Source organism: Choloepus didactylus, chromosome 6 (genome assembly GCF_015220235.1).
Source record: "Choloepus didactylus isolate mChoDid1 chromosome 6, mChoDid1.pri, whole genome shotgun sequence".
Classification (NCBI taxonomy): domain Eukaryota; kingdom Metazoa; phylum Chordata; class Mammalia; order Pilosa; family Megalonychidae; genus Choloepus; species Choloepus didactylus.
The window spans coordinates 108,799,041-108,811,591 of record NC_051312.1 but is presented as its reverse complement, the minus strand read 5'-3'; the positions used below and the strand labels follow the sequence as shown (position 1 = coordinate 108,811,591).

The 12,551-nt window shown below is 40.5% G+C and overlaps 1 protein-coding gene across 6 annotated transcripts in view; it reads left to right on the top strand.

The window, feature by feature from the left end:
• The window catches only part of SLC36A4 (solute carrier family 36 member 4), a 90,993-nt gene that overhangs the window by 24,268 nt on the left and 54,174 nt on the right, over positions 1 to 12,551 (top strand). For 3 of the 6 annotated variants that reach the window (XM_037841090.1, XM_037841086.1, XM_037841091.1), the window contains exon 1: positions 925 to 1,082. The exons of 1 other annotated variant lie outside the window; for it this stretch is intronic. In XM_037841090.1, coding sequence (XP_037697018.1) covers positions 1,031 to 1,082 — 52 coding nt within the window. In that variant the 5' untranslated portion in view covers positions 925 to 1,030. Of the gene's footprint in view, positions 1 to 924; positions 1,083 to 1,231; positions 1,627 to 12,551 lie in introns of those variants that run through there. 2 more of the 6 variants (XM_037841093.1, XM_037841087.1) reach the window with 2 other exon arrangements.

Here is a 12,551-nt window from a genome sequence, read left to right as displayed (position 1 = left end):
TGTATTGAGTAGAAAAATGGGGATAAAAACTAAAGGACAAATGGGGTGGGATGGGGGGGATGATTTGGGTGTTCTTTTTCCACTTTCATTTTTAATTTTTCTTCTGGTTCTTTCTGATGTAAGGAAAATGTTCAGAGATAGATTGTGGTGATGAACGCATAACTATGTTATCATACCGTGGACAGTTGATTGTATACCATGGATGATTATATGGTGTGCGAATGTATCTCAATAAAACTGAATTTAATAAAAAAAAATTAAAAAAAAATGAACACAAAAATTGGAATTATCTCACAAGGCTGTCATCAGAATTAAATAAGTTAATGTATGTATAATGCTTGAGAGTATCTGACACAGTATCAGTATAATTACTCTTAACCTTAATTTTCTTCTAGCACTGTGGTTCAGGTCAAATATCTCTGAAGGGCATTGAAAAACCTTAAAATAAAACCGTATTAGCTAAATTAAATTATACTTGAGTGCATCCTCTATCTCTAAATAGGGGAATAGGGTGACTGGTAACCAAGAGTAGTCAGCACTATGGCTAGGGGACGAATCCCTCACTACTTTGCATTCTCCAAGGCGCTTTACAGAACGCTAAGCCTTGCAACCATGGGCGCCTCTAATTCAAGTTCACGGTCGTTTTTAAAGCTCCTCCCTCGCCCCGAGAAGCTGTAGGCCTGTGTCTCTCCCAGCTCTAAGCTCCCACCCTCGGTTATTTCCAAAACGGCCCTCTTCTCCGGTTATACATCCCTCTCCACAGTCAACGTCACCAGCGCAGCCTACCCCTACCGCCAGTCACTGGCAGGAGCCACGGCGCCGCAGGAGGGGGCCCTCGCGCCGCAGCGCCTCCGCGGGGCCGGGCCGTCGCATTGCGCATGCTCGGCGCTGGTGGGAGGGGTGCGGCGGGGACAAGAAGGGGTCTCTGGGCTCGGGTCCGGCTCTTGACGGGAGGCTTCGGCTTGACGCCCGTCACGCAGTAGCGGGAGAGCGAGCACCGGGGCGGCGGCGTCCTGGAGACCCCCGAGAGATGGAAGCGGCGGCGCCGGCGGCGGCCGAGGCAGCGGGGCGCGAGGAGCTGGGTGAGTGCTGCGTGCCTGCGGGGGCGCGGGGAGCGCACGTCCGCGGGATGCCCCGAGGCCTCCGGGGGCCCGCGCCGGGCGTCTGCGGGGAGGCGGGTGCGGGGCGCCCAGGGCCGGGAGCGGGAGCCTCCTAGACCCTGCCCTTCGCTGGTGTCCCGTCTGCATCCGGGTTCAAGCTGCTTCTCCTTAAAGACGGAGAAGCGTTAGGTGGCGTTCTGTTGTCAGGTCTCTTGGGGTCGTGTGTCTGGCACAGGTTTCGATTTAAAACCAGCAGACCAAATCTCCCCTGGACATTTTGCGTGAGCCGGGACTTGGGAGATGCGGACCCTGGGGTCAGCACCCGCACAGGAATGGCGTATCTGACCAGAGAGCCGGTGGTGGCGAAAAACCACGGCCTGGGAAGGGCGTCAAAATGTGTCGTGTGTGTACACGTCCAAGGCAAGCGAAGGCCGGCGTCTTGACTCTCCATTTCTTCCAAGGATACTTTAAGGAAGTTGTCATTGTTTGGCTTTTCAAACGCGACAGGCCCAACCGGAGTCCCCAGGTGATTCCTTAGTTTACCTCTTGCCACCCCAGGTGGGATGAACAAAACATCCTGACGAGACTGAACAGGAGACAGCTGTAGCTAGTTCACTTGGCAGTGTTTGTTTTCCTGCTTTCCTCTGGTCTCTTTTCTCTTCCGCTGACAAGAGGAAAACAAAAGTAAGGAACAGGGTGGTAAAATGCAGTTATGTGTACTACACTTAGGATTTAAAAAAAAAAAAAATGATGCTGAATGATTGAATGTAATCTTCAAGAATGAGGTTGAGCTTCTTTTAAAAAAATACTAAAGTAACTAAAAGTTTCTTGTTCTTGTAATAATGTTCAGGGCACTTTGATTTTTTTCAAGTGATAATGATAGAAATAATAGAACTTAGTTTTTTTGTTGAACGTTTTGGGTGATTAAGGCGAAAACTGCACTGGACAATGTGAAACAGTAAAGGATGACTTTATTCATGGCTGCCATGGTAGGGGGCAGAGCGTAGACCTCAACTTCATTGAAACAAAGAGCAGCAAGTTTTTTAAGGGTGGGCGGTGGGTTAGTGGGAAAGCACTGAAAGGTTGTAAGGAGGGGGAGCTGATCACTGGAATGGGTGATTTACTGAGGCTGTAATTGAAACCACTTGGTTCCGAATGTTTTCCTTTGTGCTAATTAGGCCACTTGGAGTCTGTAAAGGCATAGGAGAAAGGGGGAGATAAGGAACTAGCTAGTTAAGAGCGTCTCAGACATCTGGACAGTATAAGGGGCAGGGTGAGAGGGAAGTCAGGGGCCTGGAATCAGGGAGAAGCCGGTGTAAAGTTTAGTCAAGCTAAAGGAAAGTTAAGGCTGACGGGTCAGTGTCAAGCAGTATGCAAAGTGCTTTGCATATGCATTGACTGGTTTAATCCTCAGGACAGTCCTGGGAGGTCTGTGCTATTATTATCCCCAGTTTATAGATACAGTAGTTTTAAGCTCATTAATGGCAGAGCCAAGACATGAACCCAGATTCATCTAACTCCATTTTAAATTCATTAATACTCTGTCTTGGTGAGGATGTGGCAAGTTGAACATTCCCATGTGTTGTTGGTAGGAGCAGGGTAATATTTTTATCCTTAAAAATGTGCATACCCTTTGACCCAGCAATTCTACTTCTAAAAACATTTCCCAAAGAAATAAGTCATGTAAACACATATTTATATCAAGAGATGTTCATTACGGTATTTATGATAGAGAAAAGCTGCTAACTATCTAAATGTCTAGAAAGTGATTAGGTAAATTGATTAGGTAAATTGTCATTCAGTAATACACTGGATAGCCATTAAAAGTGATAGAGAAAGATGTTTACCATATATATTTTTATTAACTGAAAAAAATTTTTCAAAACTATTTTCACTGATTTTTTTTTTAAAGTTATGTGTGTTCATTAATTCAACACATATTCATTCAGCTTCTTCTGTGTGCCAGGTACTTGTGGGCACATGGGATAGATTCATGAATGAAACAGATCAAGATCCCTGATCTCACAGAGCATATATTCTAAGGGCAAGAAGACAATAAACACTGAACAGTAAATTACATAGTATGTTTGGTGGAAAGTGCTATGGAAAAAACAAAGAGCTAGGTAAGAGAAGTCAGAAGTGAGGGGGAGTTTCAGTATTACATAATGTGTTTCAGTATTATGTAAGGTGTTCAGGATAGGCCTTATTGAAAAGGTGAGATGTGAGCAAAGACTTAGAAGAGTTAAGGCAGTTGGCCAAGCAGATATCTGGGGAAAGACCATTCCAGGCATAAAGAACAGCTAGAGCAAAGTGGGACTAGCAAGAAGGTCAAGGTGGCTGAAACAGAGTGATCAAGGTGATGATGAGGTCAGAGTGTAAGCCAGATTATATAGGACCTTGTATGGCTTTTACTGTGAGAGATTTGGAGAGCCATTGCAGGGTTTGAGCAGAGGAGTGAAATGATCTGACTTAAGTTTTAAAAAGATTTCACTGACTGCCTCCTGAAGAATAGGCTGTGAGGGGGAAAAAGTAGAAGCAGGGAGACCTGTTAGGAGGGCATTTCAGAAATCCAGGAAAGGGATATGCATGACCTTCAGAGCAGTGTGGTAGCAGCAGAGGAGGAGGAGAGAATGGTCAGACTCTGGATATATTTTGAGAGTAAAACCAGCATGATTTTCTAACAGATTAGATAAGGGGTGAGAGTGAAGCAGAGGACACAAGGACAGCTGCAGGGGTCAGCTTAAGCAACCAGCAGAAGGAATTGCCACCATCTGAGATGTGGTGGTGGTTTTATCTGTCCACAAATTCTCTGACGCTTCTCCCTGCAGAGGAGAAACTTAATTCCCTTCCCCTTACGTGCAGGCCGGACTTAGTGACTCACTTCTAGTTAATAGATTACGGCAGAAATGACCGTGTATGACTCCAAAGCTAGGTCATAAAAGGCATTGTGCCTTCCTCCTCATTTTCTCTCTTGGGTCACTCCTGGAGGAAGCCAGTTGCCTTGTTGTAAGGATACTCAAGCAGCCCTAAGGAGAGGCCCATGTGGCAAGGAACCCAGGGCTCCTGACAACAGCCATAAATTGTTATGCAGCAATAGGTGATTGGTACAGATGAGTAAAGCTACAGCAGGAACAGGTTTGGGATGAATTTCAGGAGTTCAGTTTGGGGCATGTTAAGTTTGAGATGTCTGTAAGACATCCAAGTGTAGATGTTGAGTAGGCAATTGATTTATGAGTGTAGAATTAGTGAGAGGTCTGGTCTCGAGATAAAAATTGGGAGTCATCAGCATCTAGATAGTATTTAACATGGAACTGAGAGACTGCATAAGGGAATGTATGTGTGTGTATACTCCAAACTGAGTGGTAATTTCTGTGTGGTGAGGTAATTTTTTTTTAAGTTTTTAAAATGTTGCTTATCTGTATTTTCTGATTTTCTGCAATGACCCAGTATTTTTAATATATAAAAGAGCAAATTGGTTATTTCTGTGAAAAACACTGGTGAAGGTGTTAAGATACGGGTTTCCTAAGCTGTGTAAATTAGCTTAAGAACTGCACTTCATCTGATGGGCAATGGGGACCTCTGGAAACTTTCTTGGGGTGCATATTCTCTCCACCTCAAAAATGATTCAAGTTGTTACTGCTCCCCTCTTATTATTTAGATAGTGGCTTACAGATTCAGATGCAAGGTAGCAACATTTTGTTATTTTTAAAAAGAAACTGTTTCTACTTTGTTTTTACTTTTAGTTTGTCCATGGCCGATGAATACTATATATACACACCATATATATGGCCTTAGTCCTTGTTAACTTATTCACATTTTGGTATATTTCTGTCCTTTCATTGCTACTTAATTTTAAACATCATTGCAATCATTATGTGAGTATTTAGCTTTATCCTACTCAGCATATGGTACACTTTCCCTATTTTACCTTGACATTGTAGTCATAATTTAATGTTAGTGTACTGCTTTATAAAGTGAATGCACTACAGTTAATTTAGCCATTTCCTGATTCTTGAATATTTAGGTTGCTTCTGAATTTATATCATTAAAAATGTTTCAATTATTATCTTTAGGCAGAAAGCCTTTTCTCCAGTAGTCTAGCTTGTTAGAAATAGAATTGCTAGGTGAAAGAATAAATATTTTTAAGACTTTTATATATATATATACATTTTTTTTTCATTTTTATTGAGATTGTTCAGATACCATACAATTATCCAAAGATCCAAAGTGTGCAATCACTTGCCCCTGGGTACCCTCATAGAGCTGTGCATCCATCACACTTAATTTTTGTTCAATTTTTAGAAACTTTTCATTACTCCAGACAAGAAATAAAGTGAAAGATGAAAAAAGAAAAAAAGAAAAGGAAACTCTAATCCTCCCCTATCCCTAACCAACCCCCCTCAATTGTTGACTCCTAATATTGATATAGTACATTTGTTACTGTTTATGAAAAAATGTTGAAATACTACTGACTGTAGTATATAGTTTGTAATAGGTATATAGTTCTTCCCTATATGCCCCTCTATTATTAACTTCTAATTGTATTGTCATACATTTGTTCTGGTTCATGAAGCGATTTCTAGTATTTGTACAGTTGATCATGGACATTGCCTACCATAGGATTCAGTTTTATACATTTCCATCTTTTGACCTCCAACTTTCCTTCTGGTGACATATGTGACTCTGAGCTTCCCCTTTCCACCTCATTCACACACCATTCAGCACTGTTAGTTATTCTCACATCTTGCTACCAACACCCCTGTTCATTTCCAAACATTTAAGTTCATCCTAATTGAACATTCTGCTCATACTAAGCAACCACTCCCCATTCTTAAGCCTCGTCCTATATCTTGGTACCTTATATTTCATGTCCATGAGTTTACATATTATAATTAGTCCCTATCAGTGAGACCCTGCAATAATTGTCCTAATGTGTCTGGTTTATTTCACTCAGTATATTGCCCTCGAGGTTTTGTCATCAACCCATTTTTTTTAATATGGTTTTGTTCACTCACCATACATTCCATCCCAAGTAAATAATCAATGGTTTTCTGCATGGTCATACATTTATGTGTTCACCACCTTCACCACTATCTATATAAGAGCATCTACATTTCTTCCACAAGGCAGGAGGGAGAGTCAAAGAAGGTAGAGAGGCAAAAGAAAGAGGAAAAAAAAAAATGACAGCTAGGAAGCAGCAAAAGGAAAAATAACCTTAAATCAAAGTAGAATAAAGAATCAGACAATACCACCAATGTCAAGTGTCTAACATGCCTCCCCTATCCCCCTCTCTTATCTGCATTCACCTTGGTATATCACCTTTGTTACATTAAAGGAAGCATAATACAATGATTCTATTAGTTACAGTCTCTAGTTTATGCTGATTGCATCCCTCCCCCAATGCCTCCCCATTTTTAACACCTTGCAAGGTTGACATTTGCTTGTTCTCCCTCGTAAAAGAACATATTTGTACATTTTATCACAATTGTTGAATACTCTAGATTTCACCAAGTTACACAGTCCCAGTCGTTATCTTTCCTCCTTTCTTGTGGTGTCTCCCATGTTCCCCATCTTCCTCTCTCAACCGTATTCATAGTTACCTTTGTTCAGTGTACTTACATTGCTGTGCTACCATCTCCCAAAATTGTGTTCCAAACCACACACTCCTGTCTTCTATCACCCTGTAGTGCTCCCTTTAGTATTTCCTGTAGGGCAGGTGTCTTGTTCACAAAGTCTCTCATTGTCTGTTTGTCAGAAAATATTTTGAGCTCTCCCTCATACTTGAAGGACAGCTTTGCTGGATACAGGATTCTTGGTTGGTGGTTTTTCTCTTTCAGTATCTTAAATATATCACACCACTTCCTTCTTGCCTCCATGGTTTCTGCTGAGAGATCCACACATAGTCTTATTAAGCTTCCTTTGTATGTAATGGATTGCTTTTCTCTTGCTGCTTTCAGGATTCTCTCTGTCTTTGACATTTGATAATCTGGTTATTAAGTGTCTTGGCGTAGGCCTATTCATATCTCTTCTGTTTGGAGTACGCTGCGCTTCTTGGATCTGTAATTTTATGTCTTTCATAAGATATGGGAAATTTTCATTAATTATTTCCTCTATTATTGCTTCTGCCCCCTTTCCCTTCTCTTCTCCTTCTGGGACACCAATGATACGTACATTATTGTACTTTGTTTCATCCTTGAGTTCCCAGAGACGTTGCTCATATTTTTTCATTCTTTTCTCCATCTGCTCCTTTGCGTGTAGGCTTTCAGGTGTTTTGTTCTCCAGTTCCTGAGTGTTTTCTTCTGCCTCTTGAGATCTGCTGTTGTATGTTTCCATTGTGTCTTTCATCTCTTGTGTTGTGCCTTTCATTTCCATAGATTCTTCTAGATGTTTTTCTGAACTTTCAATTTCTGCCGTATACATGCCCAGTGCTTCCTTTACAGCCTCTATCTCTTTTGCAATATCTTCTCTAAACTTTTTGAATTGATTTAGCATTAGTTGTTTAAATTCCTGTATCTCAGTTGAAGTGTACGTTTGTTCCTTTGACTGGGCCATAACTTTGTTTTTCTTAGTGTAGGCTGTAATTTTCTGTTGTCTAGGCATGGTTTCCTTGGTTATCCAAATCAGGTTTTCCCAGACCAGAACAGGCTCAGGTCCCAGAGGGAAGAAATATTCAGTATCTGATTTCCCTGAGGGTGTGTCTTAGAAAATTGCTCCACCCTTTGATGCTTCAGGTCACTGTGCTTTTCTGCCCAGCAGGTGACGCCTGTTAGTCTATAATTCTTGACTGGTGTGAGGAGGTATGGCAGTGTTCCCCCAGGCTCTGGGGTCTGGTTCTGAATGGAAAGGGCCCCACCCCTTTCCTCCTAGAGAAGACAGACCCCTCAGGTGGAGGTCATTAGCATTTCAATGGTCTTGCTCTCTGCTTGTGGTGTCTCCACCCTTCCCAGAGTCACAGCCCTGGAAACTGAAAATGACTGGGGCTTTCTCCACTGAGCCAAAAAAGAACCAGATAGTCCCCTTCAGACCTAGTCCAAGGCGACCCTCCGGCTCTCCCAGGTCAGTCGTCACCCAAAGCCTCTGTTTTTTGGGGCTGCGTACCTGTAGTGAGCAGTTCACACTCGCTACTTAAAACCCCAGTTGGAGCTCAGCTGAGCTGTATTTGCTTGCTGGGAGAGAGCTTCTCTGTGGCAGCACGCGGCTCCGCAGCTTGGGCTATGGGGGAGGGGGTCTCCTGACCTGGTTCTGCAGGTTTTACTTACAGATTTTATGCTGTGTTCTTGGGCATTCCTCCCAATTCAGATTGGTGTATGATGAATGGATGGTCTCGTTTGTCCCCCCGCAGTTATTCTGGATTATTGACTAGTTGTTTCTGGTTTTTTGTGGTTGTTCCAGGGGGACTACTTAGCTTCCACTCCTCTCTATGCCACCATCTTGCCCGAGTCTCCAAAGACTTTAATATATATTACTAATTTAATGTAATTTTTCTTTGTTCTTCTACAACTGGAAATTTATGTTGATTTTTAGGATAGGAAATTGAGGCTGAAACCATTGTCTGGGCAGTATGAGAAAGCATAGGAACACTGTTTAATTAGAGTATTCCATTTGTGTGTACCACTAAATCTGATGTATAATAGCTCTACTTGCAAATAAAAAGAGTTGTGTCTAGGTAGTTTGTGATCCATTGCTTAGTACTGTTTCATTTTATAAGGCATTATTTATTATTATGGCAATCACATAGCATTTTTTATAGCTTCCCAATTCTGTACTTGCTTCAAAATTATAGCAAGACATTGGCAAATAATAGAGTTTACATATAATATAAATTTGAATGTGTAATTTTTAATTACTTTGGGGTGAGTGTTCAGAATTTATTTCATTTGTTCTTAACTCTGTTAAAGCTTTTACCATAATGAGCTTTTAAATATGTCTCTCCTCCGCTAGTCTGACTTCTCTGGCTGGCATAACGCATTTTGCCGTACTCAATATTATAGCACAGTTTGTAGCTCATTAATACTCAGAAAATGTTTTATTAAATTCTAATTTCTTGTCAAAGACTGACATTTTCAAATCCTATACAGCATAATTGCCTTGTAACATATTAATATGTAGGAAGGGGAAGAAAACTCGTATTTATTGCTTATTATATGCCAGGGAATGGGCTCTGTACCTCATATATATTATCTCTTTTCATAATCACAAAACTCCTGTGAAGTAGGAGTTGTTATTCTCATTTTACACATGAGAAAATATGCCCAGAGGAATGTGGTTATAATATCAATCAGATGCTGTCATTCCTCCACTCAGAGCTCTCTAGTGCTGTGTTGTCACTATGGTAGCCATTAGCCATGTGTGGCAGTGAACACTTGAAATGCAGTTCATCCAAATTGAGATATGCTGTAAGTGTGAAATATACACTGGATTTCGAAACTTAGTATGAAAAATAGCATGTAATATATCTTGTTAATAATTTTGTAATGTTGGTTACATGGTGAAATAATATTTTGGATATGTTTGGTCAAATAAGATTAATTTCACTTGTTTCTTTTTTTCCTTTTTTAAATGAGCTACTAGAATATTTTACATTATATTTGTGGCTCACATTATATTTCTATTGAATACACTGCTCTGGTGGCTTTTCATGTCACTGAGAATGGCCTACAAGGCTGTATCCAGTCTGTCCTGTGTTAGCTCTTTGCTCTCATCTCCTCCTACTCTCCCTTTGCTCACTCCACTCTTTGCCCTCTTTGCTGTTTCTCAAACACATGAGATTCTCTCCATCCTCAGAGCATTTGCATTTGTTGTTCACTGCCTTGGATTGCTCCAGTCCCAGATGTCCATGTTGCTCACTCTTGCTCCTCCTTCAGGTCTTCTTTAAAATGTCATGTTCTCAGTGAAGCCTGCTCTGGCTACCCTGTCAAAAATCACAGGCTATCCCTCCTGATCCTTATTTTCCTCTTTAACACTTATTTATCTTATTGTCTTCTTTCCCCAGTAGAATGTGAGCTCCATGAGGGCAGGAATTTTTGTCAGTTTCAGTAGTTGCTGTATTCCCAGCATTTAATGGGCGTCACATGTATTGGGGCTCCATTAATATGTAAATGTACTTTGTAAGTGAACTCATATTTCCTGCTTAACATGATACTTTTCTTTCATGCATTTACTGTCATTCATTGAGCATCTACCATGTTCCAAAAACTGAGGGTACACTTGTGGACCAAGTCAGACATCATCCCTGTCACCAGTAGAGACTAAAGACAACTAAAATGGCTATGACAGTACAGTGTGGTGAACACTATTATAGAGGGATTATAGGATGCTGTGGGAGTACCTAGGAGAGACACCTAACTCAGATTTAGGGATTAAGGAAGGTGCTGGGAAGAAGTGGTGTCTAAATTGAGACTTGAAAGATGTAAGAAATACAGTAGTTAGATGAAGTTGGGAGCAAAGAAGAGAGAATGGGAGGACATGATGTGGCTTAGGAGGGAGCAGCATGTGTGAAGGCCACTAAGGGAAGAAATATAATTTCCTATGACTGAACCAAGGACGAGACCGGCTCATTTAGATCCAGAGAACTAAGTACTAGGACTGGGATTCACTCCAGGCCTTTAAATTTAAATTTGTGGTTATCAGCTCTTAATTATACTACACTGCCTCCTTAATGACATCACCATCCATTCACTTTTCTCCATACCAGTAACCTAGGGGACATCCTTGTCTCCTTTTCCCTCCACATCTTGGTTAACAGGTCTTGTTTCTATTCCCTAAATAGCCACTCTTTTCTCGTCAACCCAACCAACTTAGCTCAAGCCCTCACCCTCTCTTGCCTGGCCAGCCTTCTAATCCGGTTCTCTGGCTCTGGTCTTGAGTGTTCCTGCTCTTCTAATTGATCCTTTACACTACTGCCAGGGCGATACTACTCAGATGAAGAGCTGATCATCTTAACCTTAAATCCTCTCTGGCTTTTCACAGCCTGTAAGTCTGAATTCTTTAGCACAATTCACAAAATCTTCTCAAGCTTTCCAGCTTAATCTTCTGCCATATACATGCATCTCCTGTTTGAGCCACATTAAAACAGCCTAGAGTTTCTCAAGTAGTTGGATATTCTTAAGCCTGGAAAGCCCCACTCAGCCTTGTGACCAATGCCAATACTGATACCTCTCCTAAAAAATTAAAGATTTAAATATAAGAAAACAATATAATAATATAATAGAAACAGTATACATTTTCCTACATTGTAAACCTAACTTTGGAACAAAAATATAGTTCACTTTAGCATTTTCTACTTAGTATTCTAGAGTTTCTAGAAGTTATGAATGACTAATTGACTCTCTTTACTAATAAATCTCATTCACAGAGATCCAGGCTTAAATGGATCTTCTAATTGAGCTATTGCCATGTAAAGAAGCCACTTCTTGAGCTTGTGAGTACATCACTCCCCTAGATTTTTTTTCTTTTCTTTTTTTTTTGTAGGTAAGATATTTTATTTATTTAATTTAATTTTTATTTTGAGATAAATTCAGACTTACAGTAACAGTTGCAAAAATAATACAAACCCCATACACAGAACTCTCACATACCCCAACCACCCTCCACCAATACCCCGATCTCCCAACTTTAATATTTTGTCACTTTAACATTTCTTTCTTTCTCTTCCTCCCTCCCTATCATCCATCATCTATTGCTCTGTCTTCTGAACATATGAGAGCAAGTTGCACACATCCTTAAACAAATAATATAATTCACATATACATTTCCTATGAACAAGAATATTCATTTATGTAATCACATTAAGTGTAGTTAAGAAGTTCAAGAAATTTAACATTGATATAAAGCTTGCATTCTATACTTCATTTTTTTCTTATGTCCCAATTGTGTCCTTTTGAGCCTTTTCTCCTCTATTCTTAGATCTCATCCAGGATCATCTATGGCATTTAATTGTCATTATCTATTTAGGCTGTCTTTTTTTTCAATTGTGAAAGTATATATACAGCATAAATCTTCCCATTCCAACCCCTCCCAAGCATTCCATTTAGTGGGATTAATCACATTCATAATGTTGCAATGCCATCACCTTCCCACCATCCATTACTAGAAATTTCCCTTCACTCCAAACAGAAACCCTACACTCATTTCTTATTAACTCCCCATTGCCCCTTCCCACACTTCTCATAACCCATACTCTACTTTTCATCTCTATGATCATATTCTCTGATACTTTCTTTGTGTTTACCATGGGGCTTAAATTTAACATCTTAAGTCTATAACAATCTTGTTTTCTTTGATACCAACTTAACTTCAATAGGACACATAAACGATGTTCCTATACTCCTCCTTTCCCCCACCTTTATGTAGTTCTTGTCAAAAATTACATATTTCACATTGAGTCCCAAATCGCTGATTTATCATTACACTTTATGTATTTTAGATCCTGTAGGAAGTGAATAGTGGAGT